Source organism: Carettochelys insculpta, chromosome 3 (assembly GCF_033958435.1).
Source record: "Carettochelys insculpta isolate YL-2023 chromosome 3, ASM3395843v1, whole genome shotgun sequence".
NCBI classification, from domain to species: domain Eukaryota; kingdom Metazoa; phylum Chordata; order Testudines; family Carettochelyidae; genus Carettochelys; species Carettochelys insculpta.
In genome coordinates, this window is record NC_134139.1 from 66,907,883 (window position 1) to 66,934,912 (window position 27,030).

At 46.4% G+C, this 27,030-nt stretch overlaps 1 protein-coding gene across 2 annotated transcripts in view; it reads right to left on the reverse strand.

Annotated features, from left to right (window-relative positions):
- Positions 1-27,030, reverse strand: part of KIF26B (kinesin family member 26B) — a 505,176-nt gene that overhangs the window by 277,393 nt on the left and 200,753 nt on the right. The window contains exon 4 of one of the 2 annotated variants that reach the window (XM_074990066.1): positions 10,342-10,508. The exons of the other annotated variant lie outside the window; for it this stretch is intronic. Coding sequence (XP_074846167.1) covers positions 10,342-10,508 — 167 coding nt within the window. The remainder of the gene's footprint in view (positions 1-10,341; positions 10,509-27,030) is intronic. 2 annotated transcript variants of the gene reach the window in all.

Consider the following 27,030-nt stretch of genomic DNA (forward strand, 5'->3'; position numbering starts at 1 on the left):
CATAAGCTTTCCTAGGCAAAGACCCACTTTGTTAGATGTCAAGTATCGGAGGGGTAGCCGTGTTAGTCTGGATCTGTAACAGCAACGAAGGGTCCTGTGGCACCTTATAGACTAACAGAAAAGCTTTGAGCATGAGCTTTCGTGAGCACAGACTCACTTCTTCAGATGCTGGTCTTGGAAATCTGCAGGGCCAGGTATAAATAAGCCAGAGCAAGGGTGGGGATAACAAGGTTAGCTCAGTCAGCAACGGTGAGGCTTACTACCAGCAGTTGATCTGGAGGTGTGAACGCCAAGGGAGGGGAAGCTGCTTCTGTATTTAGCCAGCCATTCGCAGTCTTTGTTTAAGCCAGAGCTGAGGGCGTCAAATTTGCAGATGAATTGTAGCTCAGAAATTTCTCTTTGGAGTCTGGTCCTGAAATTTCTTTGCTGTAGGATAGGTACTTTTAAGTCTGCTACTGTGTGGCCTGGGAGATTGAAGTGCTCTCCTATGGGTTTTTGTATATTGCCATTTCTGATATCTGATTTGTGTGCGTTTATTCTTTTACGTAGAGACTGTCCAGTTTGTCCGATGTACATAGCAGAGGGGCATTGCTGGCAAAGGATGGCATAAATTAATTATATTGGTAGATGTGCAGCTGAATGAACCTACGATGGTGTGGCTGATCTGGTTAGGTCCTGTAATGGTGTTGCTGGTGTAGATTTGTGGGCAGAGCTGGCAACGAGGTTTGTTGCATGGATGGGTCCCTGAGTTAGAGTGACTGTGGTCCGGTGTATAGTTGCTGGTTAGGATTTGCTTCAGGTTGGCAGGTTGTCTGTGGGCAAGGACTGGTCTGCCTCCCAAGGCCTGTGAAAGTGGGAGATCATTGTCCAGGATGGGTTGTAAATCCCTGATGATGCGCTGTAGCTGTTTTAGCTGAGGACTGTAGGTGATGGCTAGTGGTGTTCTGTTGGTTTCTCTCTTGGGCTTGTCCTGTAGTAAGAGGCTTCGTGGCACACGTCTGGCTCTGTTGATCTGTTTTTTCACTTCCTCAGGTGGGTACTGCAGTTTCAAGAATGCTTGGTAGAGATCCTGTAGGTGTTTGTCTCTGTCGGAGGGGTTGGAGTAAATGCAATTATATCTTAGTGCTTGGCTGTAGACAATGGATCGTGTGGTGTGTCTGGGATGGAAGCTGGAGGCATGAAGGTAGGCGTAGCGGTCAGTGAGTTTACGGTACAGGGTGGTATTGATGTGGCCATCATGTATTAGCACCGTGATGTCCAGGAAGTGGATCTCCTGTGTGGACTGTTCCAGGATGAGGTTGATGTTGGGGTGAAAGTTGTTGAAGTCCCGGTGGAATTCCTCCAGAGTCTCCTTCCCATGGGTCCAGATGATGAAGATGTCATCAATGTAGCGTAAGTAGAGATGGAGTGTTTGTGGACGAGAGCTAAGGAAGCGCTGTTCCAGGTCAGCCATGAAAATATTGGCATATTGAGGGGCCATGCGGGTACCCATAGCTGTGCCGCTGATTTGAAGGTATATGTCGTCGCCAAATCTGAAATAGTTGTGTGTGAGGATAAAGTTACAGAGCTCAGCCATCAGACGTTCTGTAGCATCATCAGGGATACTGTTCCGGACAGCATTTATTCCATCTTTGTGTGGGATGTTGGTATAGAGAGCCTCTACATCCATGGTGGCTAGGATAGTGTTTTCTGGTAGGTCATCAATGTCTTGCAGTTTTCTCAGGAAGTCAGTGGTGTCTCAGAGATAGCTGGGAGTGCTGGTGGAATAGGGTCTGAGGACAGAGTCCACAGAACCAGACAGTCCTTCAGTGAGAGTGCCGATGGCTGACATGATGGGGCGTCCAGGATTTCCAGGTTTGTGAATCTTGGGTAGTAGGTAGAATAGCCCCGGATGGGGCTCTAGAGGTGTGTTGGTATAAATCTGTTCTTGTGCTTATGTAGGGAGTGTCCTGAGCAGATGGTGTAGTTTATTAGTGTATTCCTCGGTGGGATCTGAGATGTGTGTCACGAAGCCTCTTACTACAGGACAAGCCCAAGAGAGAAACCAACAGAACACCACTAGTCATCACCTACAGTCCTCAGCTAAAACCGCTACAGTGCATCATCAGGGATTTACAACCCATCCTGGACAATGATCCCCCACTTTCACAGGCCTTGGGAGGCAGACCAGTCCTTGCCCACAGACAACCTGCCAACCTGAAGCAAATCCTAACCAGCAACTATACACCAGACCACAGTCACTCTAACTCAGGGATCCATCCATGCAACAAACCTCGTTGCCAGCTCTGCCCACATATCTACACCAGCAACACCATTACAGGACCTAACCAGATCAGCCACACAATCGTAGGTTCATTCAGCTGCACATCTACCAATATAATTAATTTATGCCATCCTTTGCCAGCAATGCCCCTCTGCTATGTACATCGGACAAACTGGACAGTCTCTACGTAAAAGAATAAACGCACACAAATCAGATATCAGAAATGGCAATATACAAAAACCCGTAGCAGAGCACTTCAATCTCCCAGGCCACACAGTAGCAGACTTAAAAGTACCTATCCTACAGCAAAGAAATTTCAGGACCAGACTCCAAAGAGAAATTTCTGAGCTACAATTCATCTGCAAATTCGACGACCTCAGCTTTGGCTTAAACAAAGACTGCGAATGGCTGGCTAAATACAGAAGCAGCTTCCCCTCCCTTGGCGTTCACACCTCCAGATCAACTGCTGGTAGTAAGCCTCACCGTTGCTGACTGAGCTAACCTTGTTATCCCCACCCTTGCTCTGGCTTATTTATACCTGGCCCTGCAGATTTCCAAGACCAGCACCTGATGAAGTGAGTCTGTGCTCATGAAAGCTCATGCTCAAAGCTTTTCTGTTAGTTTGTTAGATGTGTAACCCTTCTATTAAATGTCAGGTGCCTGCCAGAAAGGGGTTTTCTGTCAATGATGCAACCAGCCAGTTCAAGCCCCCACCCACTAACCTGAGACAATCTCACCCCACCTTCCGGGTGCCTGTAAGGACGTTCTTCCCCTCTTGCAAGCGCAGTCTGAGATGGACACAGCTTGTTTAATAACAGTAGCCTAACCTAAATTTACACAGTGGCACTTGCAATACACCTAAACAAAAGAGAGGTAAACCCTATTAAACAAGGCACTGTCCCGAGAGGGTGTAAGATCAAGTCTCTTGCTGAAAACTCTTTGTCTTCACCCCCCTCACACACTTACAGGGTATACCTCTCAAGTGCAGCCCAAACCCAGAGTCCACAGGTATATCACCATTGAGGTGCTAGTTGTTCGCTTGTCTGCAGGTTCCCATCGACTGCCTCCTGCTGGCCACTTGTCCAGAGCTTCTCGCTGGCTGCCTCCTGCTGGCTGCCTCCTGCTGGCCGCTGTGCCCCGCCTGCTTACTTCTGCCAGCCACCTGTCCACTGCGCCCTGACAGCCATCCCCTGACAGCTGCCTGTCTCCTGTTCTCCGCCGTGATGTGGGTTTGGCTTGAAGCAAAATCTGTGATTTCAGCTCTCAGTGGCTTCAGCTGCCACCCTGTGATTTGAGCACTCAATCTCAGTGTTCACCAAAGGGGAGTCTCATTAAAAAATACAAACTCTAGTATCCAGTTCTATCTTTGAACATTGTGGGCAAAGAACTAGCCAAACCAGGCTTATGGCTATATGGCCAAGGCTCAGGCATGTCTAAGGCTTTCAGCCAGCTGGTTCAATCAGTAACCCTTCCCCTTGCTACCTCACAATGCTTAGATGAGGGGAGCCCTGTGCAATACATATCTTATGCAGTGTTGATGACTGCCCTGTACCCCCACAATAACTTCAAGAATTGGTGAGACTTCACAATTTTTGTACTGAGTGATAACATAAATTTTGACTTTACAACGTCTTGCTGTCTACAATAGACAAAAACCCATTGCTTCCTTGCTCGCCATCAGGCTTTGTTTGCAAGGTATTAAATATGCACACCTTTGCATTTTCATGCACATGATCTTTAAAGGACACATTCCTCCAATCTTGCTGCAGCATTGAGCTCTTGCTGGAACATTCCTTACAGATGCATCTGATGAAGTGGGGTTTTGCTCATGAAAGCTTGGAGATACCCACCTCTCATAGAGCTGAAAGGGACCTTAGAAATTCATCATGTCCAGTCCCCTGCCCTCTCGGCAAGACCAAGCACCCTCCTTTTTAAAAAAAAAAAAAATCTATTTGCCCCAGATCCCTAAATGGCCCCCTCAAGGATTGAGCTCACAACCCTAGGTTTAGCAGGCCAATGCTCAAATACATCTGTTAGTCTATAAGGTGCCCCAGGATTTCTGGTTGTTTTTATTTATACCTGCATCATCTGGTATTTCTTTATCTTTGCCAGCACAATAATTTTGGCAATTTTTACTTTTAGTTCCTGTGAAGTGTTGACAAACTTTCCTCAGACAATTTTGGATTCCCCCTGAGCACTGGAATGGCTGCTGCTGCAGTACCTTGGCAAGTGACAATTTGTGGCTGATGTGAGTTCTGGCCTTGAGACCTGTCAATTCTATCTACATTAAATATGACAGACGTAATGAGATGACTCCTGCTTTAGGCAGGGGGCTGGACTCAATGACCTTCTGAGGTCTCTTCCAGCCCTAGGATTCTATGATTCTATGACTGACAGATCTCCTGGCTTTTCAGAAGGCCCAGAGTCACTGCAGCCTTCAGAAGAGTCCCAAGGTTAGCAGTCAGCCCTGGGCTAAGGATAGACCATCACTGTCACAATGGTGCTGTGTTGGAAGGTCGAAAAACATAAGAGCTCAGCCATTCTGCCAGACTGCTCCAGTGCAGCTACAGTTTGTTTCTACCTGAGTTTCAAGAAACTTCACAATCAACACAATTATCCTAAAGCATTTCAGTCATTTCTTCCACCTGCCACGGGATGAGCTTTCACATCCAAGTAACCCTTGAGATGTTGTCACATTCTAGAGTGCAATCCAGACTAATCAGGGGTTGTGTTATACATCTGACCTGTTACTTTGGGCACCTCACAATGCTTTGCTGTTGCAGTGTCCAAAAAGGGCTGCTTACAAACCACCCATGGGTCACATCCTGAGCACCTGCATGCAGCGGCAGTGCTGCTCCAGAAACAATGACTTGTTAGCAACACCTCCAGCTGCACTGTGCCTGTGGACAGGCAGGTAAATAAAGCATCTGGCGATCTGACAGGAGATAGGCCTTGTGAACCTCACCCAGCCTGTGGGCTGCTCATTGTCCACCCCTGCCCTAGAAAAAGTTCTTTCCCACTGTGAGGACAAAGATAAGGAGTCCCATGGTGAAAGAGGTTCCATGTTGCTTTCTAGGTTAATGCCTCTCCTGACTTGTCTGGAAAAACAGACTTCAGCATGCATTCATAACATTGCATATAATGTTGCTATGCACATTTCACCATGATATTGCTGACCAGTGAGCTGTTAGTCTTCAAATGATACTCACAAGGCACTCTTAGCACAAAGATTATTGCAGCCGTTGTAGAGAACAAATGGGTGCATTCAGTCACAGATGTGTTTTGCGTATTTGGAGTAAGTACTAGATATCACTACTTAGATCATAAAAAACAGCTTCTACAATGCTCCTTTACTCTCCAGACTCTAATAAGAAAATTGCCAAGGCAGATCTTGAATTTACTGATGCCTGTACAGTAACATATGTCAAATCAACTGAACAGAGTGGATAATTATTGGTCTGTCCAGGCACCACGTTTAAACAGGAAACAGAAGGCTTGACCGTCTGGCTACTTCATGTCATCAAGCTGCAGGACACGAGTGGGTCTGATTTTTCACTGCCTTGTCCCTGGTAATAATTTACATCTGTGCAAAGTACAGAGACGACTCAAAACACCCTATTCTAATGAAACTTCACAGACCCATTTGCCCCAGGTGTAAAGGATCACACCATTTGCAAAGCAGGGGAGACTCAGACCCCTAACACTTATGAGCTGTGAATTCTCTTCTCTATAAGTAAAGCTTAAGAGTAGTCCTTATGGTTTGCTTCTTTAGTTAACTAGGTTTAAAATCTATCACCTAAGCTTGTAACACAGAAAACTGCAGTAAGAGAAATCTAGAGTTGCCATTTGCCTCTGGATGTCATTTTCTTACTTTATATTACATAATACGTGCCCCTTATTTTGGAACATCATGGCCACAGACCACAATGGTGATGCTGCAAGTCTATTTCCTATTTTTCTTTGGCATAACCCTGCTTTCCCAAAGGAACCCCATCCTATACTTGTTTTTAATAAAGCTTACTCCAAAATTAAGTGCACTCTAACAACAGTCACTCTTAGCTTTTTTGGTAACTTGGAATCAGACCCGCATCTAGGTCACAGTGGCAGTTAGTAAGCTGTGAGCTGCCTCTGCAAGTGGCCTCCTGGAGCGTCAAAAGTGCTGGTGTTGAGTTGCAAGCAACTCGGGAAGAAGGGTGGTCTCAAAAATGCGGCTTCCTTTTGAAGGAAACCTGTCTACATGACTAGATTGCAATTCGAAAGCAGCACTTTCACTGTTGCTGGGGTGGGGGGGTGCTGTTATGCAAATGAAACATTGAATATTCATATCAGTGCCTCATTAGCATTTTTGAACTGCTGCACTTACATACCTGTTCCGAAAGTGGGGGTTGGTGTAGACATGGCCTTAACGTTCTGAAGACTTGTTAAGAGTCAATAACATTTGTTTTTGGGTTTTTTTTGTTAGAGTTAATAACATTTGTTTGTTTATTTGTTTTTAAGTGTAAGGACTATAGATTTAACCTCTCTAAAGCTCTGTGGACATCCGTAATCTGACATGATTTTAGTTAGCCAGGCGACCACTTATTATGGGCATGACCAGGTTTCCTGTGGTCCCATAAAGTTTGTGTACAGCCACCAGTCATGGCTCTCAGTGTTCTGTGGTTATTTAGCTGTAACTTACCCCTAAATGTCTTCTAAGGGCCCAGTATGCAGTGGGAATGTTAGTAATGTGCTACACAATATTGACCTCCCGTCGTCTGGCAAATTCTCTCGTTCGGCACTGGTCAGGTCCCTAGGTGCCAGATGAGAGAGGTTCAACCTGTGCCAGCAGCTGGCAACTCAGGAGACTGCTGCAATTGCAAACGTGAAACATTTATGTAACATTTAAGATTTAGTTTGATAAAATACCAGGGCCATTGTGTTTGTGTGTATGATTTATTTCTTATTATTCCTAATGTACTGCTGCTGCATCTGCAGCTTGACACTGGTAATGAATGAGTATTATGTACTATTTCCTAGATGAATAAAATAAAGTTATCTAAAAAAATTACACAAATTATGCCCTCTTAGGAGTTGTAAAATACTGTACTGATCTGTAAATTAATATGTTTCAGTGACCAGGTTTGCGCCATTGTTTGAAGAAATATGTGCCGTATCAGTGACAAAAACGTGATTTAAATCAATGACTTTTTTTTTTGTGGTGATTTAAATCAGTTCATCCCACATCATTCTATATGGTACAACTGGAAGCCCAGAAAAGGACTGCTTTATTGTATGAAAATATAAAATATTATGTCCTTATACAGCCTCCATACATGGATCCAGAGCTACTTGTACTATGCTAAGTCCATTTTAAACGAGAAAACAAACATAAAAATGTGGGCTGTTTGTGATTTCTGGCTTACAAGTAGATTCTATCCAAAATTCACGTCACACTGGAGACATACGAGACCTTTCCAGTATCTCCACTTTAAATGTTTTGCTTTGCATGATGGATTTGAATCAGTTTCATTAGTTTCCTTCATTTCAGTGAAATTTGCTTGGAGAATTAGATCCTCTGTACATGAGCAGCCCGTGAATGCTTACTGAATTGGGCAAATCATCTTCATAAATCTACTTAAGTCAGTTGTACTAAAATAAGAGCTGATCCAAATCTGCACTTTAGCTAGACGTTACCAGGCAAGAAATCTCAGCATATCTCACTGAAATTGCCTGTGACTAAGTAGAAGATGACAACAAAACTGGACCACTTTCACCCTGCCATCCTCAACTCGGCCACACCATATTTATAATGGGAAAATGGAAGATCTTTTCAGTTCGGAGGTAAAAGCAGTCTGCAACGATTCTTATTAAATGTTGTTTTTAATCCAAATTTGTCATAAAAGAAATATATTGAGTGACATTGGTTCAATACACACAGCTCCCACCAGGGAAGGTATAAATCAAGTAAAAATATCTTTCTCCACCTCTAGTGCTTTCAAAGTTCAGAAACCTGGAATATTTTTCCTCCTTAAAAAGAAAGAGAATCATATAGCATTAAGAGCAGCTGGACCTCCAAGGGTTCAAAGAGTTGAGAAGTTCAGTTCAGATACCACTCTGAAGTTTTGAGATTCAGATGTCTCAACAAGTGAAATAGCTGTGTTGGGAGTACTGTGAGAACAGATTACCCCATCAAGTTTCAATACTTGTGATCTGTTCCCAAATAAATCCACAAGTTCAGAACTGCATTAAAATAGAAGAAAAAAAAAATCAAAGCTCCCCAAAGCAGCATTCTCTTGTTGTTGTTGGCTTGCATTAAAAGTGAAGGTTCAAGTGAGCTTTTATTTTATACAAACTTATTCAACCATCCCTGAATGTCCCTTAGTTATGAAATGTGTTTGAAAATCATCCACGATACAACTCTTAAGACTTCAATATAACACCACCTGGAACTTATTTGGCCCCGAAATCTACTGTTCTAGCAATAAGAGTTTCACGTTTTCAAAAATCTTGCCACTCCCAGGGATGGGCCCTGATCCTTTTAATTTAAGAGCTTGCTTACCTATTTAATAACCAATTCTTGTTAACTCACTAGAGATGGAAGATTTTTTCTTTGTTGGCGTCAAAATGTTTAATGGAAATATATCAATTTGAACTAACTTTCCAGACAGGAAGATTTCTGAGGTCTGACATGGACTTGCTGGTGAACTTTAGTGAGAAAGACAGAAAAAAATTACAGGTTAAGTCTCTCTAATTCGGAACTCTCTCATCCGGCAACATCTGTAATCCGGCATGATTTTAGTTAGCCAGACAACCACTTATCATGGGTGTGGCCAAGTTTCCTATGGTTCCTTAAAGTTTGTGTACAGTTACCAGTCCTGGCTCTCCATGTTCTAGGCTGTTATTTAGCTGTTATTTACCCCAAATGTCTTCTAAGGGCCCAGTAAGCAGTGGAAGTGTTGGTAATGTGCTAGACAACACTGATGTCCCGAGGCCCAGCAAGTTCCCTCATTCAGCACCAGTCAGGTCTCCAGAGTGCTGGACGAGAGAGGTTCAACCTGTATTTGAATTGGACCTTTCTGATCCGAAAATGAACATCTTGATACGATTCAACTAAAGAGTTGCCATGAAACAGAATTACTGTTCTCCAGCCCAGTCTACAATTCATTTCAGTCAATTGTTTGGATATTGTGTTTTTCCTAGTCAAGAACCTATTGCCTTTTTTTTCAAATGTCAAAAGTAATAATAGTATTTCAGAGTTAGATAGCATTAAAAACCCCTAACATCCAAAAGCACTTGACAAAAAGTGAGCAAGCATTATTATCCCCATTTTACAAAAGAAGAAACTTAACCATAGACAGGTTAAAAGAAGACATGTTCAAAGTTACACAGCAAGTATGTGGCAGACAAAGGCCTAGACCTAGGTCACTGGACCCCAAAGATATGCTCTGGGCAGCAGACCGTATTGCCTCTTAAGACAATTCTCTGCTGAATACGATGGATGCTTCTTAGCATTGGCAACTCAAATTCCGCTGTGGCTAACTACAGATATATGTTTAAAATTTACCTAAGTTTAACTTTTGCACAACAGTTATTAAATGGAGGGCCAGCTCCTTTCAGAGTCAAAGGAACTACCCTGATTTCCATCAGTTGAAGATGTAGCTCTAAATGTTTTTAAATGTTTAATTCAGCATATATTCCTTTGGTAAAATGGAAATAACTATATTTACCTCCCATTGGCAACATACATCAATATTTGCTACTACCACCCATCTTATGGTACTCTGAGATCCTTCTATTCCTTCACACCACCCACATTCACACAGGCCCTTTTGGACACTCAGATTCTAAGGCCCAGTACACACAGGGAGGAATGTATTAATCATATCTCATCTTTTAACAAATAAATGTCCTTACACCATTAGTACATGAATGTGCAAAAACCTCCTGTATATCCTGAATCCCAATTATCCAGTTCAGAACCCCAGTGCGGAGGAGTGCCCAACTCATCCCTTTCCTGTTGCATTTACCCCACTCCTTTCAACAAACCCAATCCAGATCCATTTTGCTGCAGAAGAGAACAGGTGAACAGTCACACTTACCTAGCAAAAAAAGAGGCTGCCACTGAAGTGCCCGTTGATGCATCACTGGCAACATAGGTGCTCTGGGAAGCAGGGAAGCTGTACACGGAGGGTTTATCTGCATTGTAGCGGTTCAGTACTGCTTCAGTCAGCCCCTCCCGGCCAGTCTCTGTCATCAACTGGGAGATCTAAGGACAGAAGGAGAGATAAGGCTAATTAGATATAGCCTGCTGCCTCATTCCTCTGCCAGGTGATCTAATATTGGGGCAGGGGCAGGGGGTGGAAGAGGAGTGGTACATTTGCCACACTTTTGCAGCTCAGTGAACGAGCTTATTGCTTTCCTGGAGCCCTCACCTCATTTTTGTTAAAAAGTAATGGGATAAGATTACCCCCGATATTGCACATTTCATTCATGTCTGTCATCTTCCTTCCATTTGGAGGAGAAAGCATAAGCCATTATCCTGGCTCACTTTCAGCACAGCGGGACACAAGGACATTAGCCAACGGTTATTTGTTAGAGAAAAACAACCACGAAGATCAGTGAGTACTGTAATGGGACTGAGATACCAAAGTATATTCAGGACCAATGTGAATTGGATGACTGCTAATATCAGAAATGTAATAAAATATTCATTATTTATGAAAAATACACATCTGCATTGTTAAAGAAGCCAGGACACATGCATCAAGTATTTCCAGTGACATTTCTTTTTATAACAGTCCAAGCGATCTGAGAAATGAAGGAAAGTGTCATTCAGGGTCCAAGCAGACTATTTATTAGTTCTCTCGGAATACAACATTATAGCCACTTAGTCTAATTCTCACTGTTTTCCCCAGAAAGTTTCATAACATTGCATTGCTCCCTCCTGCTGTCCCACTATCTGTTTTCTCCTGCTAGCATTATATTTTGTACCATGTAAATGAAAAGCCTATCGAGGCAAATGAAGAAATGTTGTCGAGTAAAATCTTTTTCCCTTTCAAGCCTCTCTGGCTGAGTGTTGTCCTCTGCACAGCTGAAGGCATCAAGGATTTTTTTGTAGATGCCAGGAAGAGCAGATGCTGTTTGAGTAGGACCTGATCCAGCTCCCACTAAAGTCAACTGAAAGATTCCCTCGGATTTTAGCAGAAGCTTAGCTACGCCCTTACAGAGCAGCCCAGTACAAACTTGACTATTTTTCATTAAATTTCTAGCCTGAAATTCTAGTTTTGCTTGGACCTATGTCTGTACCTCAGTTCTCTATTGCACCACAGAAACTGCCTAACAAATTCCTTTGTTTTGTTTTCTTATGGCACACAAAAGCAGTTTTCATATACCTATGTCAGCACACGCCTGCACTGCCAGAGTCCTCCAAAAATTGTACTCTAAATAATTTCCCAAACTACTGCTAGTGACTGGCTTCCTCTATGGTAGAACTTTTTCCTTCCACAAAAAGGTTTCTAGTGTCCAAAGCCCATCTATTCAATTCTGTTCTGTTCTGGTTCTTATGCCAGTCTCATTGCCACAGTATTTCAGTGCCTTCTAGAAGTGAATTGAGCAATGTGATTAGAAGTTACCCAGTACAGTTCTATCTTTCTCCTTGGGTGGAGAAGGGAGGGGGGAGAACCACGTGAGGAATTTTTAAATATATATTTTGTGTTCATGGTGCTATGTATTTCAAGTCTAAAGGTGAGGCTGACATATGCCGGCCACTTGGAATGAAAAATCTGAGATTTGTGGCAGTTATTAGATTTTCTACAGAAGCTCATTCCACAAGCTTGGACTGACCCATCACAAAACCATTTACTGCGTAAACAAGTGTTATCCTTGGAGTGGATGATTCCACTCTGTCCAAAGGGATGGACCCCATCCTTCCACTTGAGGCCCTTTTTTTCCTTTTTAAAGACATTCTTGGCCCAGCCAATTATATGCCTTGAATATAAGAATCTTGAGTTTCTATTCTACAGGGAGCCAATGTAGGCATCAGAGGATGTGCTGCGCAATCTTCTTATCCGCATACTGGACCTCTGTCTCGCTGACCTAGGGCATGGAATGAGCAGTGCTCCAAAAAGGCTATTGCTGGGGCCTTAGATTTATGTTTTTACACTACTATTACTATACTAACTATACTACTAAAGTTAATTAATAGTTTTAATTTGGCTTCCAGGATGTCTCCTGCGTTTTTACCATGCACTACAGCTGAACACTACTCTCCTGAACTCTACAACGTGTCTGCCTTCCTTGTGACTTGTAATACTGTTCCACACAACGTGCCCTGTCTCACCCAATTAGTCAGCAGAACAGAGCTGTCGTTTACAGGAGCGATCATCAGCTGAGAATGGGAGCACACATCCAACCTAACCTTCTCTTGCATCCTCCACCCCAGGACGTAAAACTCAGTGAGACTGTCACTAATGAACAGTCAAGGCTAATGCCATATCAGGAGCTCCTATGGGGAACTATGGAGTTGATGAAAGATAAGACAGACACAAGCTGACTTATCTCAGTTTCAATTTGAAATGGCAGTTTCTCCACTTACTTCCATGAGCCAGATACGGATTTCCACAGCCTGTCCAACCTATTTGTTTTAGCATCAACCAGTCTCCAAAAGAGCAGGATGGTATGGTCAACAAGAGACACATGCAGCCAGATGTGCCCCTGATTCTATTGTCTCAAAAATTGGGACAGCCAGGAAATATTCTTCACCTCTTCTGTAGATACACTGAAGCTAAGTCGCCTCCACATAGGAAGGTCACAAGTGCACCTGAATGCAGAGCTGTGAGCATTAACATCCACAGAGAAAATACCAGAAAGCGTATCTGATTTTGGAGGGTTACTGGAGGATGTGTGCCCTTATTCCTCTTCAAGATCTGACTGGACATTTTGCATACTGGCATCATTATATTATTTTTAAAAACATGGCAGCGTGCCCAGGTTCTTCAGACCAGGACTCAAAAATGCTCAAGCATTCATGGGGGATACATGGGACAAAAGACATAAAAAAAGAATACCACCCTACCTACACAGATACTGAATGAACAAGTGGCACGGTAGTGCCTTTAAACACATACAAGCAAAGGTCTTAAATCAGCCCCTGCTTATCAAACCACTTTTTGTTATATTATTATGTGTTTTCTTCATGCATAGATATGCAGTGATGTCATTTTTAAGGATTTTCAGTAAAGTTCTTTGTAACACGGTATCAGTATATTGCTACTACTACTGCCACCTAGTTCTCATATAGAATTGTTCACTAGTAGATCTCAGAGGATACAAAGCAGTACAGTTACGCTCAGCTTACAGATGGGGAATCTGATGCACAGGAAGGGAAATGATTTGCCTGAGTGAATACAGAAAAGTTATTTACGTGTTCCCATAATATAAGAACTAGAGGACACCAAATGAAATTAATGGGTAGCAGGTTCAAAACTAATAAAAGAAAGTTTTTCTTCACACATCGCACAGTCAACCTGTGGAACTCCTTGCAGAGGACGCTGTGAAGGCCAGGACTCTGACAGAGTTTAAAAAAGAGCTTGATAAATGTTTGGAAGTTAGGTCCATAGATGGCTATTAGCAAGGGGTAAGGTATGGTCCCTAGCCTTTTGTCAAAGGCGGGAGATGGACGGCAGGAGACAAATCACTTGATCATTGTCTTCGGTTCACCTCCTCTGGGGCACCTGGCATTGGCTACTGTCAGCAGACAGGATACTGGGCTAGATGGACCTTTGGCCTGACCCAGTATGGCCGTTCTTATGTTCTTAGTTCACCCAGGAGGCCACTTGCAGAGGCAGGAACAAAACACAGGTCTCCTGAGCCCCAGTACAGTACTCTATCCATGCCAAAAAAGAAAGGTTACTCACCGTAGTAACGGTGGTTCTTCGAGATGTGTCCCCGTGGGTGCTCTACATTAGGTGTCGGGCTCGCCCGGCGCCGCAGATCGGATCTTCCAAGCAGTTTCTGCCGGACCGCGCATGCGCCGGTGCGCGCCGCTCCCCCGCGCGCTCCCGGCCATGTGCGCGATCCGGTCCCCGCCAGTTCCTTGACCAACCGCCTCGGATGCTCCTGCAAAACACTAAACAGAGATCCGGAGCAGGGAGGATGGGCGGGTAGTGGAGCACCCACGGGGACACATCTCGAAGAACCACCGTTACTACGGTGAGTAACCTTTCTTTCTTCTTCGAGTGTCCCCGTGGGTGCTCCACATTAGGTGACTACCCAGCAGTAACCCAAGATAGGAGGTGGGTAATCGGATTATGTGCAGCTTGTCCCCGAGAGGACCGCTGCCAAGAGACGGGTATCCTCTTGGAATACCCTGTGAAGGGCGTAATGTTTGGCGAAGGTGTCACAGGATGACCAGGTCGCCACTCTGCAAATGTCTTTTAGCGCAACGCCCTTGAAAAAAGGCTGTTGATGCTGCCACCGCCCTAGTGGAATGAGCCCTGGGCGTGGCCAGTAAAGGAGTCTTTTTGAGTTTGTAGCACATTTTTATGCAAGATACGATGTGCTTAGAGATTCTCTGCGAAGAGAGACATTCTCCTTTTGATTTGGGAGCGATAGAGACTAGGAGCCTATCCGTTCTCCGGAAGGACTTGGTCCTGTCCATATAGAAAGCTAGCGCCTGCTCACGTCCAGGAGGTGTAGGCGCACCTCTTTGTTAGAGTTATGAGGCTTTGGATAAACAAGGGTAAACAATAGGTTCGTTAGTATGAAACTCAGAAAGAAACTTTAGGAACAAAGGCTGGATGCAGCCGTATGGTTACCGCCTCCTTGGAAAAACAGCGCAGGGCGGCGTTGCCATAACTGCCTCAAGCTCGCTCACCCTGCGAGCTGACGTGATTGCGAGAAGAAAGGTCGTCTTCATCATAAGGAGGCGGAGGGAAACCGTGGCCAAAGGCTCAAACGGTGGTCCCCTTTTCGCATTAAGCACCAGGTCCGAGTTCCACAGAGGTGGAAGCGGTTTCTGAGGGGGGTATAGGCTTACCAGCCCTTTGAAGAACCTGGTAACCATGGGATGGGCGAACACTGTGTGCCCTTCCTCTTCGTGTCTGAACACCAAAATGGCGGCCAGGTGGACCTGAAACGAGGATAGCGAAAGTCCTCCTCTCTTGAGGTCCAGTAAATACTCTAATATCACAGCCATAGGCACCGAAAGGGGGCTAGCTGTTTGGTAGAACACCCTGCCGTAAAGCGAGTCCATTTCTGCTTGAAGGTCTTCCTGGTGGAAGTCCTCCTGCTACTTTCTAGGACTTGCTGCACTTCCTCCGTACATGTGCTCTCTAGGGAGCTGAGCCATGGATTAACCACGTTTGTAGTCGCAGGCTTTGGGGGTGCGGATGCACTATGGACCCCTGGGCTTGCGTGAGCAGATCCCGCGCCACCGGAGGGGACATCGGTGGCCGGTCCGACATGCGCAGGAATAGGGGGAACCATTGCTGTCGATCCCACGTTGGGACTATCGGGATCATTCAGGTTCCTTCCCTCCTGGCTTTCTGCAACACTTTGTGGATGAGCACTGTGGGAGGGAAAGCGTAAAGCAGGGGGCCCCTCCATGAGATCGCGAAGGCATCCCTCAGGGACCCCCGTCCCAGTCCTGCCCTGGAGCAGAATCGTGGGCACTTCTTGTTGTGCTGAGTAGCAAACAGGGTCTATCTGGGGAAAAACCCCATGCGTGGAAAAATCGGTTGCAGCAGATCGGGACGGATCTGCCACTCGTGCGTGAGTGCGAAACGCCTGCTCAGCTGGTCTGCCTTCACATTGCGAGCGCCTGGTAAGTACGAGGCTTTCAAGGTTACATTGTTGGCGATGCAGCAGTTCCACAACCGGACTGCTTCTACACATAAGGCACGGGACCGAGCTCCTCCTTGCCGATTTATATAAAACATGGTGGAGGTATCGTCTGTACTGATCCCGACTACTTTGCCTTTCAGTTGGTCTCGAAAGTGTCTGCAGGCGTTGAACACTGCTTTGAGCTCCAGTATATTTGTGTGCAGTGACTGCTCCATAGAGGACCACAGCCCTTGCGTCACCTCTTCGCCCATGTGTGCTCCCCACCCTATGAGGGGGGCATCTGTAGTAAGAAAAACCAATACGTGTGGTTGGTGGAAGGGTACCCTTGTTAGCAGGTTCTCGGGGTTTACCCACCATTGCAGGGATTTGCGCACCTCCGTTGTGGGCGACGCCATCCTGTGAACAGTGTGTGCTGCCGGTTTGTATACGCTCGCCAGCCAATGCTGCATGCTGCGCATGTGTAACCTGGCGTTCTGTTCTACGAAACGTTGCTGCTGCCATGTGGCCCAGCGGCTGTAAGCACGTCAGAACCGGCACCATAGGGCTGAAGGTGAAGCCTTGCGCGAGGGAGCCGATGGCCCGAAAGCGAGTCTCTGGGAGATACGCCCTCGCTGTAATAGAATTTATGCGTGCCCCTACGAACTCTATGTCCTGTGTGGGGTCTGTCTTTGATTTTGTCAGATTGATAAGCAGGCCGAGCGAAGAGAACGTGCCTGCTGTGACACATATTATGCGTAGTACCTCCTCCTTTGAGGCCCCTTTGAGTAGGCAGTCATTCAGATACTGGAATATAAATACCCCCTGTCTGTGCAGGTAGGCTGACACCACTGCCAAGGTCTTGGTGAAGACTCTGGGGGCTGAGGAGAGCCCAAACGGTAGGACCTTGTAAGTCGAGGGCTGCGAACCAATCTCCATCGTCTAGTGCCGTAAGGATGGAGGCGTTTGTGATCATCCGAAAACGTTGCTTGCGCAGGTACCGGTGAGGCCTCGAAAATCTAAGATGGACCTCCCCGTGAGGAAGTACCTCGAGTAGAACCCTCTCCCTTGCAGTTGCTCCGGCACTCTTTCCACTGCCCCTACGAGCATGAGATGGTCTACCTCCTGCTTGAGCCTCGCTACATGGGAGGTCTCCTGGAGGTGGGGCCCCGGGTGGAGGTCATGGCGGTGGGAGCAACTGGGAGGGGATGGCGTACCCCGTGGCTATGATCTCCAGCACCCATGTGTCTGTGGTGATCCTTTGCCACTGGTTATAAAATGGTCGGATGATGGCCTTGAGCACTGGTTTCGTGCCCTCTGGAAGCGAGTCCATGAGGGAGGTCAACCTAATGTGGTTGTTGAAATTATGGTTCGCTAGATGCGCTGCGTAATTTGCCATTGGCAACAGTAGCGTGGAGGAGGAGTAGACCTTTCTGCCCAACAGCTCTAGCTTTTTGGCATGTTTGTTTATTCCCCCACGTTGCGACGACTCCACCACCAAAGAATTTGGTTGTGGGTGGCTGAACAGGAACTCCCTGCCCTTCGTGGGCACGAAGTATTTTTTTTTTTTTTTTCGCTCTTTTGTGGACAGGCGGAATAGTCGCAGGAGTCTGCCATATCATAGTGGCAGACTCCAAGATTGCGTCATCAGCGGTATTGCTATTTTGGAGGAGGCCGGAGGTCTCAGATTTTTGAGGAGCTTATGGTGTTGCTCTTGCACCTTTGCTGTCTGGAAGCCTTGCGTGAAGGCCACCCTCGTAAAACAGCTCTTGGAACTGTTTGAGATCGTCCGGAGGATGGACGCCCCCCGGGGCCGTAGCCTCATCCGGGGAGGAAAGCGAGGAACCGCTGGGGTACGTCTTTCTGGACCCTTCCGGTTCCTGCTGATGATGGTACACCCTCTCACTAGAGGTGTGCGAGGAAAAATCTCGGGGTTCCATAACCAGTCCCCCCTGAGATGCTTAAGTCTCTGTCCCCGGTCACAATTGCCCTCGGGGGTACGAGATCGTTCATAGGGATCTTTCCCTAGTAGATTGCCGATGGTGTCTATGCCCTGCGTGGTAGGGGCGACCACGGCAGTATAAGCACTGGTCTTGGGAAGGTGACCTAGACCACTCCCTTGGTGCATACCCTTTGCGTCTGGGGGAGGGAGACCGTCGAGACCCTGGAGAGAGCGACTTTGCCTAATAGTCCAGCGGTTCAAATCCCAGGAAGGGTGGAGGTGGTCCCAGCCAGGGTGAGGCTGGTTGCAGAAATGGAGAAGGGGGCTCCGGGTAGGCCAAGGAGGGGGGGGACCCCTGCCTTCTAGTTGGAGTCTGCAACATAGCGGAGGGCTGTGAGAAAGCAACTACACAGCCCTGTGCGGAGAGGGGCTGCAATGCCTCCTCTTGTGTGCAGTCTTCCCCCTCCCTTGAGGAGGTAACTCCGCCCCTGACATACAGGGGATCCCGGCCCCGTCCGCACCGAGCTCGGCACACTCGAAGTCGGTGCCGCATGTGCGGTGTCCTTCGGTGCCGGCAGGCTGCGTGCCTGCGCGCTCTGCACCGCCGGTTTTCCTTTTAAGGGCCCCGGAGGGTCCCTCCTGCTGCGGCCGCTCCGGCGCTTCTAGCTGGAGGGCCTTATCAAGAAGCAGCATTTTTTTTTTTTTTTTTTTAAAGCCTGAAGAGGACATTGTTGGTGAGTCTTTGAGTTTTTAAGTGGGTACTTAGCACCTTCTTTGTGCCGTTTTCCCCGTCCGATGGCCTGCCTTAGCAGGAGGGCTGATAGCCCTAGCTCCTGGCCTCCGGCGCTTGTTACTGGGACTGGCTGAGCTGTCCCTCTCCTAGCTTGTTCGTTGTTGTTTTTTTTTTTTTTTTTTTTTTTACAAAATAACAACCGGCTAGCTTATAGTAGCCTAAATGCTTGAAAAAAACTTTAAGAAAAAACAGATAAAGTCGTTGAATACACTACTTGGCCTTAGCCTAGTTGGATTCCGTCTGCAGCTGACGGCGGTTAAGAGGAACTGGCGGGGACCGGATCGCGCACATGGCCGGGAGCGCGCGGGGGAGCGGCGCGCACCGGCGCATGCGCGGTCCGGCAGAAACTGCTTGGAAGATCCGATCTGCGGCGCCGGGCGAGCCCGACACCTAATGTGGAGCACCCACGGGGACACTCGAAGAAGAAGTTGGTATTGCTGTTAAGATCTGCAGCAGTGAAACGTCTGTACAATGATTACATCCATATTCTGCAGGACAGGCAGAATTTAAATAGCACTCCTCTCTTTACTGACACATGCCGCTTTCATCAGTTCTTGCACAAATCTTTAAGAGTTCTGTAATATGTATTCTTCTGCCAAGTGTGTACGTTTGTGAATTCCAGCCACACTCATCTAGGCTACGTCTACATGTGAAGCCAACATCGAAATAGCTTATTTCGATGTAGCAACCTATTTCGATGAGTAACGTCTACACGTCCTCCAGGGCTGGCAACGTCGATGTTCAACTTCGACGTTGCGCGGCACCACATCGAAATAGGCGCTGCGAGGGAACGTCTACACGCCAAAGTAGCACACATCGAAATAAGGGTGCCAGGCACAGCTGCAGACAGGGTCACAGGGCGGACTCAACAGCAAGCCGCTCCCTTAAAGGGCCCCTCCCAGACACAGTTGCACTAAACAACACAAGATACACAGAGCCGACAACTGGTTGCAGACCCTGTGCATGCAGCACGGATCCCCAGCTGCCGCAGCAGCAGCCAGAAGCCCTGGGCTAAGGGCTGCTGCCCACGGTGACCATAGAGCCCCGCAGGGGCTGGAGAGAGAGCATCTCTCAACCCCTCAGCTGATGGCCGCCATGGCGGACCCCGCTATTTCGAAGTTGCGGGACGCGCAACGACTACACGGTCCCTACTTCGACGTTGAACGTCGAAGTAGGGCGCTATTCCGATCCCCTCATGGGGTTAGTGACTTCGACGTCTCGCCGCCTAACGTTGAAGTTAACTTTGAAATAGCGCCCGGCGCGTGTAGCCGTGACGGGCGCTATTTCGAAGTTAGTGCCGCTACTTCTAAGTAGCGTGCACATGTAGACACGGCTCTACTCATCAGAAACTGGGGAGCAAACTCCAGATCACCAGAACAAACTCTGAGGTGTGCCTGTCAGAATACGCAGCAGAAGGAGGGGAAGGACAAAGGTGGCTTCATGGGATCAGGCTGTGGATGTACATGGCCTCCAGTGTCAGTCTAAGCACTTCTAGGGGTGCTTGATGTTTACAGTGCTACCCCACAGCTGCCAAAAGGGCCATTCCATAGTCAGCACGCTGCTTCTGACACTCAGGTGTATGGCTGCCTATACACCATTCCCAGGATTGCTTTGCACCAGCAAGCTGCTAGCTGTGGGAACTGGGCCCCACAGGAGTGGTGAAAAGTGGCTTGAGCACAGCTGTCTGGATTAGGAGATCAGTCCTGCTTGCAACCCTTACTCTCTCCCACTGATGCCAAGGTGACTGTTTGTGAGAGGAAGAGCATGGGTAATTCCAACCCGGGACTCTACTAACAACTGATTTAAAGCGAATGTTACTGTATTTGCCTCTTTATTGGACCTGGCTACTGTAGAGCAGGAGCAATCCCACACGATGCTTTCATCAGTCTATAAGGTGCCACAGGACTTCTTGTTTTTATCAAAATTATTGTATGAGAGCACAAGCTGCAGCTTTTCTGCCTGCTGGTGCACTCCACCCTCCTCTTAAGATGGAGGTAATTTGTCCCCACCAAGACTGACATTCATACGTGGAACTTAAAACGTATATTTGAGAAGTAAAGAGTTTGCCTTTAGAATACATGAGGTGTCAGATATTTAAAAAACAAAAATCCACACGGCCGACACCTGCAGCAACCTTCCAGCTATTCCGTTCCCTGCCCTGCCAAGTCCAATCCTGTGATCTAGCATCAACACAGTTTATCTTCCAGGCACAAAGCATGCAGTAGGCTCAGCATATGTACCTACCACACATTAGGCTATTCAGTCATGTTACCATCCCACCCCCAGTTATACACTGGTAATGAAAGTGCATTCTGAATTGAAAGACCTTAATAGATTTACCCATTCTCTCATCTGTCTCCTTTGTGAATGCATGGATTCCTTGAACCCAAGGTTTTAACACTAGTCAATGGGACACATTTTGAGAAAGTCCTTTGTTAAAATATTGGCAGCACATCACTGCCTTGATCAGCAGCAAAAGACAAAGCATGGAACAATATAGGCTTTCATGAGACAACAAAAGCTATTGAGTGAACGTGGGACAAGACATATGTTGGTCCTCAGGCCCCATTTGTTGTCCTGTTATAAAAATGAGATGTCCTCTTTTCCTGCATCCTCAGGGTATACAGCAATGGCTGCTGATAGATCAGGATTTAAATTCTCTACTTTAGGAGTTAACAAAAACCACGGCCTTGTAATTTTACCACAGAATTTGATGTTAGCCAGCCTGGGTTCTCTCCTTACCACTATTAACTAAACCTCAGGGCACTGCGTTTCTCCATTTATAGAATGGGGTTTATCTACATCGTAGGTTGCTGTGATTCATAAAGGTTTGTAAAGCATTTGGCTGACATCTTCAACTAGAAGCTGCTGTAGAAATGCAAAATGCTATTATGACACCGCTGAAGTTTGCCTTGTTTTGGAGGGAGCAGAAAACTTGGAGACCTTCCCTAAATCTAGTTAAATTCAGTAACTCCTGTAATTAAATTAGATACAGTGGCTATAAGGAACATTATCTGTGTTTCAGGTACTGAATTTAAGCTGTTACTGAAGATTGTTTGACACAATCTGCAGTATTCAGGGAAGAGATATGATGGCTAGCTACAGGGTGATGATAATAGAAATCTCTCTCTCTTTTTCCTGGGCAAACTACTCTTGCTTTCAGAACAGCATAGAAGATCCATCGGCATCCAATACTAAACCTTACGGAAATGCCTGTTTGGATTAGCAGCATTTCAGAAAGACATTCTTCTGAAAGAGGTCCCTGTCTAAAAGATGACTACGTAACCCAATTATATTTAAAAGCTACCTTACCCAAACTCCTTATACACCATGGGCATCATAAATACTTTTGAAGGAAGATTAGTAGCCTTACTTTCTGTTTGCTAATTCCCTCGTGTTTCATAAAACTAATGAAAAGCCTAACATAACAGTAGATGCTACCTACCAGAATAGCACCGGGCAGTATTTTTAGGTGAAACACAAATAAAATCAAACTTTGGCTTTCCCTCAAATCTTCTGGGGGTGAAACTTGGTTTCTGATCAAATTTTTACGGATCATTATAAGATGACCTTCAACCCCTCTGAAATGAAGCCATTTTTCCTCCTAGCTGCTCCAACAAACAGTATAAATATGGAATACTTGTTCTTCTCCTATCTCTATCACCCATGAGTGAAACAACATAATGGAACAGTTACTGAATATGCAACTTATGCAAAAATCAATTCCAGTCTTTAATAATTGATTTGATCTGAAACATTTTAGTCTTCATTTAAAAATTCCCGTTGCCTTATTTTATTTTTTTCATTTGACTAAAATAACACTTTAAAAATACTGATTAATGATTTAGCTAGCACAACAATAACTTAATAGGAGTCTTACACAAAGCAAGTATGTAACGCAAGTAACTTCTACCATAGCAAGCCCATGACTCATGCAATAAGGTCTCAGAGTACACAAGGGTTCCGTTCGGCACACCCTCACATAACCCGGATTTCACGTAAGTGGGGGCCCAGCTTTTTCCCTGGCAGAAGACACATTTTGCAGCTGGGGAAGCAGCAGAAAGGTAAGTCCTGGGGTTGGGGAGCAGTTGCGGAGTGATAAGCCTGGTGGTGAGTTGGGGCCATGGGAAGTGGGAGGGGCGGGGGTTAAGCCTGGAGTGGGTTAGGGCTGCAGGGGGATGAGGGGTGGAGTTGAGGCAGAGCTCTGCTTGGGTGGTGAGCCAGGCCATAGGGGGTTTGAACCAGAGCATGGCAGGGGTTGAGCCAGATCCAGAGCTGGTTGTGGGGGCGGTGAGAGGTGAGCTGGAGCTGCGTGTGGCGGGGTGAGCTGGAGAGGGGTTGAACCAGGGCCAGGGAGGTTGAGCTGGAGCCACGCCTGAGGGGTTGTAAGCTAGAGCCAGAGGCGGGGATTGGGGGTGAGCAGAAGCTATGCACGGGTGGTGAGAGAAGCTGGGGGAGGGCGGGGCTGAGCCTGAGCTGTGTGCAGCTGGGTGGGGGAACGAGTTAAGAACAATGGGAAATTGTTCATTTCCAGGGTTTATTGTAGGAACTGAGGTCAGACGTGTAAGAGCAGGGTCGCATACTCTGGGGTTGCACACTCTGAGACCTTACTGTAATACTCTTTCACTTACCCCAGTTACTCAACCTGTAGTTAACAGAATCTCTGTTTTTCAGCTCTACATAGGAAATGTTGACACTCCAAAATAAAGAGATAAGAGGGAAAACTGGGAAAGGGAAGAGAGAGAAAAAATCTCTTGTAAGGGATGTACAAACTACTGGGTAACCTCGTAGGCTTGATCTAAGCCATCTTCCCCCCCGGTCCCAACCTATTCCTGAGCCTTTGGAGATAGCAGGTAAAAGCCCTGGTAACCTGGCATACCCAACATAAAGGTGGGCTCATTTTGGGAAGAAAAGCACCAAGTCCAGTCCTCCAGGAAAGACCAAGAAAGGCCACTCAAAATCAGCAGCAGGCAGAACCTACAAGGATTTGTCCTACAGCAGCTAAGAGGGCTGGGAGCAGGAAGAAGCCAACCAGAACCCAGCAGGCTTCTTCTAGTGACTCGCTCAGGGTGAAATTGGGACAGAGAGGAAGACTGTCCCCTGCTGTAACCCAAGAAGTCTGACCCTGTTCATGTTTCCTGTGACAGTACCTACTGTTCAGCCCAGATGGGTTCTGCAATTTTAAACCCAGGTGGCCATTTTGATTTAAGTATTAATTTACTGTTGTAAAAATCAGATGAACTTGCTCCATGAGTCACTGGTTCAGGACAGCCTGGCGTGAGGACATATTCTGATATTCACACAAGTATCAAAATAAAGTGGGCATGTCAATCACAGAGTGAAAAGAAGCAGCAACCACTTTTCCTGGGAAGTCAATCATTTACCAAAGCAAAATGGAGATTGGAACGTGAAGCTGTTGCTGGGGGAGGGGAAGGACAAGTGATGAGTCACTCCCACAAATATACTACAGAGCACCAAGAACACAAACTGCATCATACATTTGTCTCAAACCACTTAACACTGACAGATGACAGCCTACGCTTTTATTTGGACTTAGGCAATAACAACTCACAGAGGAAAGAATCTGGGACTAACAAGCAGCCACCACCGAGGGGACTGCCAGAGCCTATGGTACAATGGCTTTACACAGGGTCACTAGGCAAGAATTTTTTCTTCACTCAATGGCATATTAATCAGTGACAACTTGTGGTCCTTGGCTACAATAATCCACTCTTGATGCAGAAACCAAGCGTAAAGCGAGTAGCTGCTAGACAAGAGTTCCCCTCAGAATATATTCCATTGATAGGCAGGTCTGAGAAGCCACATCAACCCCGACCCCAGTTCAGCTGTATCTGCTCCTTTCCTTGCATGTTTCATGCAGACATACTAGGCACTGTGTGGGGAAGAAAATCGTGATTTCCTTATTGCATCCTAAGGTAAAGATCCCCAAACTGTGGGGCACAACTCCCCAGGTGGAAGCATGGAAGAACATTTGCTGGCACAACAGGGGCCCAAGCCAGCCCCAATGGAGAGCAGGAAGGAGAGACACCTAGGTCCGCTCCTGATTCTGTTAGCTCTAGCTCTTGATCCCAGCCCTGCAGTCAGAGCCCTGAGCCCTAACTGTAGTGCTAACTTTGGCCCCCTACTCCATCTGCCTCCTCACCTCAGCCCCCTAGCAAGGGAGGGTGCAGACAGGATAAGAGGGGACCTGAAGTAAGGAGTTTGGGGACCACTGCCCTAAGCAAATAGACATGTTCGTCATGGTCACTGGGTTACGCTTTATCCCCGGTTTACTCCAACTTCAGCTAGCACCATCTGAAACACTGGGGTCAGGGGAGTGGAAGATGCCCTGGAGTGGGGGAAATAGTACAACCTACTCATTGTCACGTCACCAAAGGGAGCCAGTGTAGCTCTGAGTGTGGGCAGTTCTGGCCAAAGCGGGGCATTCTTTCAAGACAGAGCACGTGCATATAGAACAAAGTGTTTTTCTTCAGACATCGCATTCCTAACACAACAGCACCCAGTATCTGGGTGTTGCCTGAAGCCTGCCACTCTGTGCAACCAGAACCCCACCTCCCAAGATGAAGAATAGCCTTTGGTCTGTACAGTCATTTGCTCCTTCCTTATACAACAACAATGGGAGCTGCAGATTCAGTGGGCACCACTCAGCCTTTGTGGAGCCACAACTGCAAATGAAAGCCACCCTCTCCCATTATAGGCATCTGTCCCGAGGGGGATATTCATCCTGAAGTGTAGGGAGGTACACGTGGTACAGCCATGGGGAAGCTCAGAGATCCACCTAGTTCAACACTGCAAAAACCTGTAATTCACTTCAACTCCAGAACCAATTTTCCTTTTACTCTTTGCTTTAAACAATGGTATCTCATAAATTAGAGTTCAGTATTTTGAAGAGATTTTTAATCTTTCCATGGTTTCCTTGTGAAAGGCAAATAACTGCACCTCTTACTTGGCCAGCTGGCCTCCCTCCCACCTACTTTCACCCATTTGTTCAATAGCACTCATTCTTTCTCTACCTTTTGAACTTCACTTGCAGAGCAATGGAAGTGCCTGTGCCTGGACATTTGTAGGCTACTTTTAAACTTTCCTTTCTTCAAAAGACATAATAAGACTTGAAGGGCTTTTTTATTGACCACAATGAAAGTTTATTACAAAAAATGGGAAATCTGCCTTATCAAGCCACTGACAAAGTCTCCCTCAGTTGAGGAGTAAAAATCACACCCAGAAAACAATTTAATAAACATAGGCAGGTTTATCCCCAAGCGTCTTCAATCACTTTAACTTTTGGGAAATACACATGTTCTGTTTCAGCTTTGGGATGCTTTTTATTCTTCCAGACGGCCAGGGAAAACAGTATTCTAACTACAGTGGACCCCCGACTTACGTGGGGTTGCGTTCTAGTGCAACCCCATGTAAGTCAAAATTCACGCAATTCGGGGGAGCCAGGAAACTGGCCAGCGCAGCAATGCTGGTCAGTTTCCCTGCTCCTCAGAGTGGTAGGGAGCGGGTGCCAGGTGCCAGCTCCCCACCACTCAGAGTCGTGTTAACCTGACATGCGCACAACTTGAGTTCACATTTCTCGGGGTCTACTCTACACAGAAAAGCAGTATATTAGGGCAGGCAAAGTACAGATCAAATCTGTCTCACAAGGTCCTATTACATGGTCCATAGCAGACTCCTGTTTCTGATAAAGGTGCCTCTTGAGGAGAGGAGCAATTATACTTTAAAAGGTGCAGGATGTGGGGAAACCACAAGCCCTGCAGGATTTCTAATGGGAACACTCACAGGATAACCATAATTCAAGGAAAGGAAACATGTCCCCCTTGGTGGCTGCACCTGTGCTCATGTCGAAACTGTAGGTCCGAGCATGCAATGATCCATTTTAAATCAGAGGGGTCAATTAAAATGAGGCTTCTACTAGAATTGCTGATATAACCTTAAAGTGTGGCTGGCTGCCCTTGTCTTATGACTAAGCCACTTTTCCAAAAAGCAAGGATAATATAGTGTTACAAGGAATACTGGAGGCCTCTACATTTAACCTCTCTTAACATTCTTGCATTTCTTCTGCTGTCTACCAGGGATTTAACAGCTTACCCTTTTTGAAAGCCAGCTCACTCTTCAACCAGGCAAATTCCTCTGGGGTCAGAATGAATCCTAAAAGCCTCATAACTGAGATGTGGGGCTCTACCAGCAGACTATAAAAGCAAGGCCATCTTA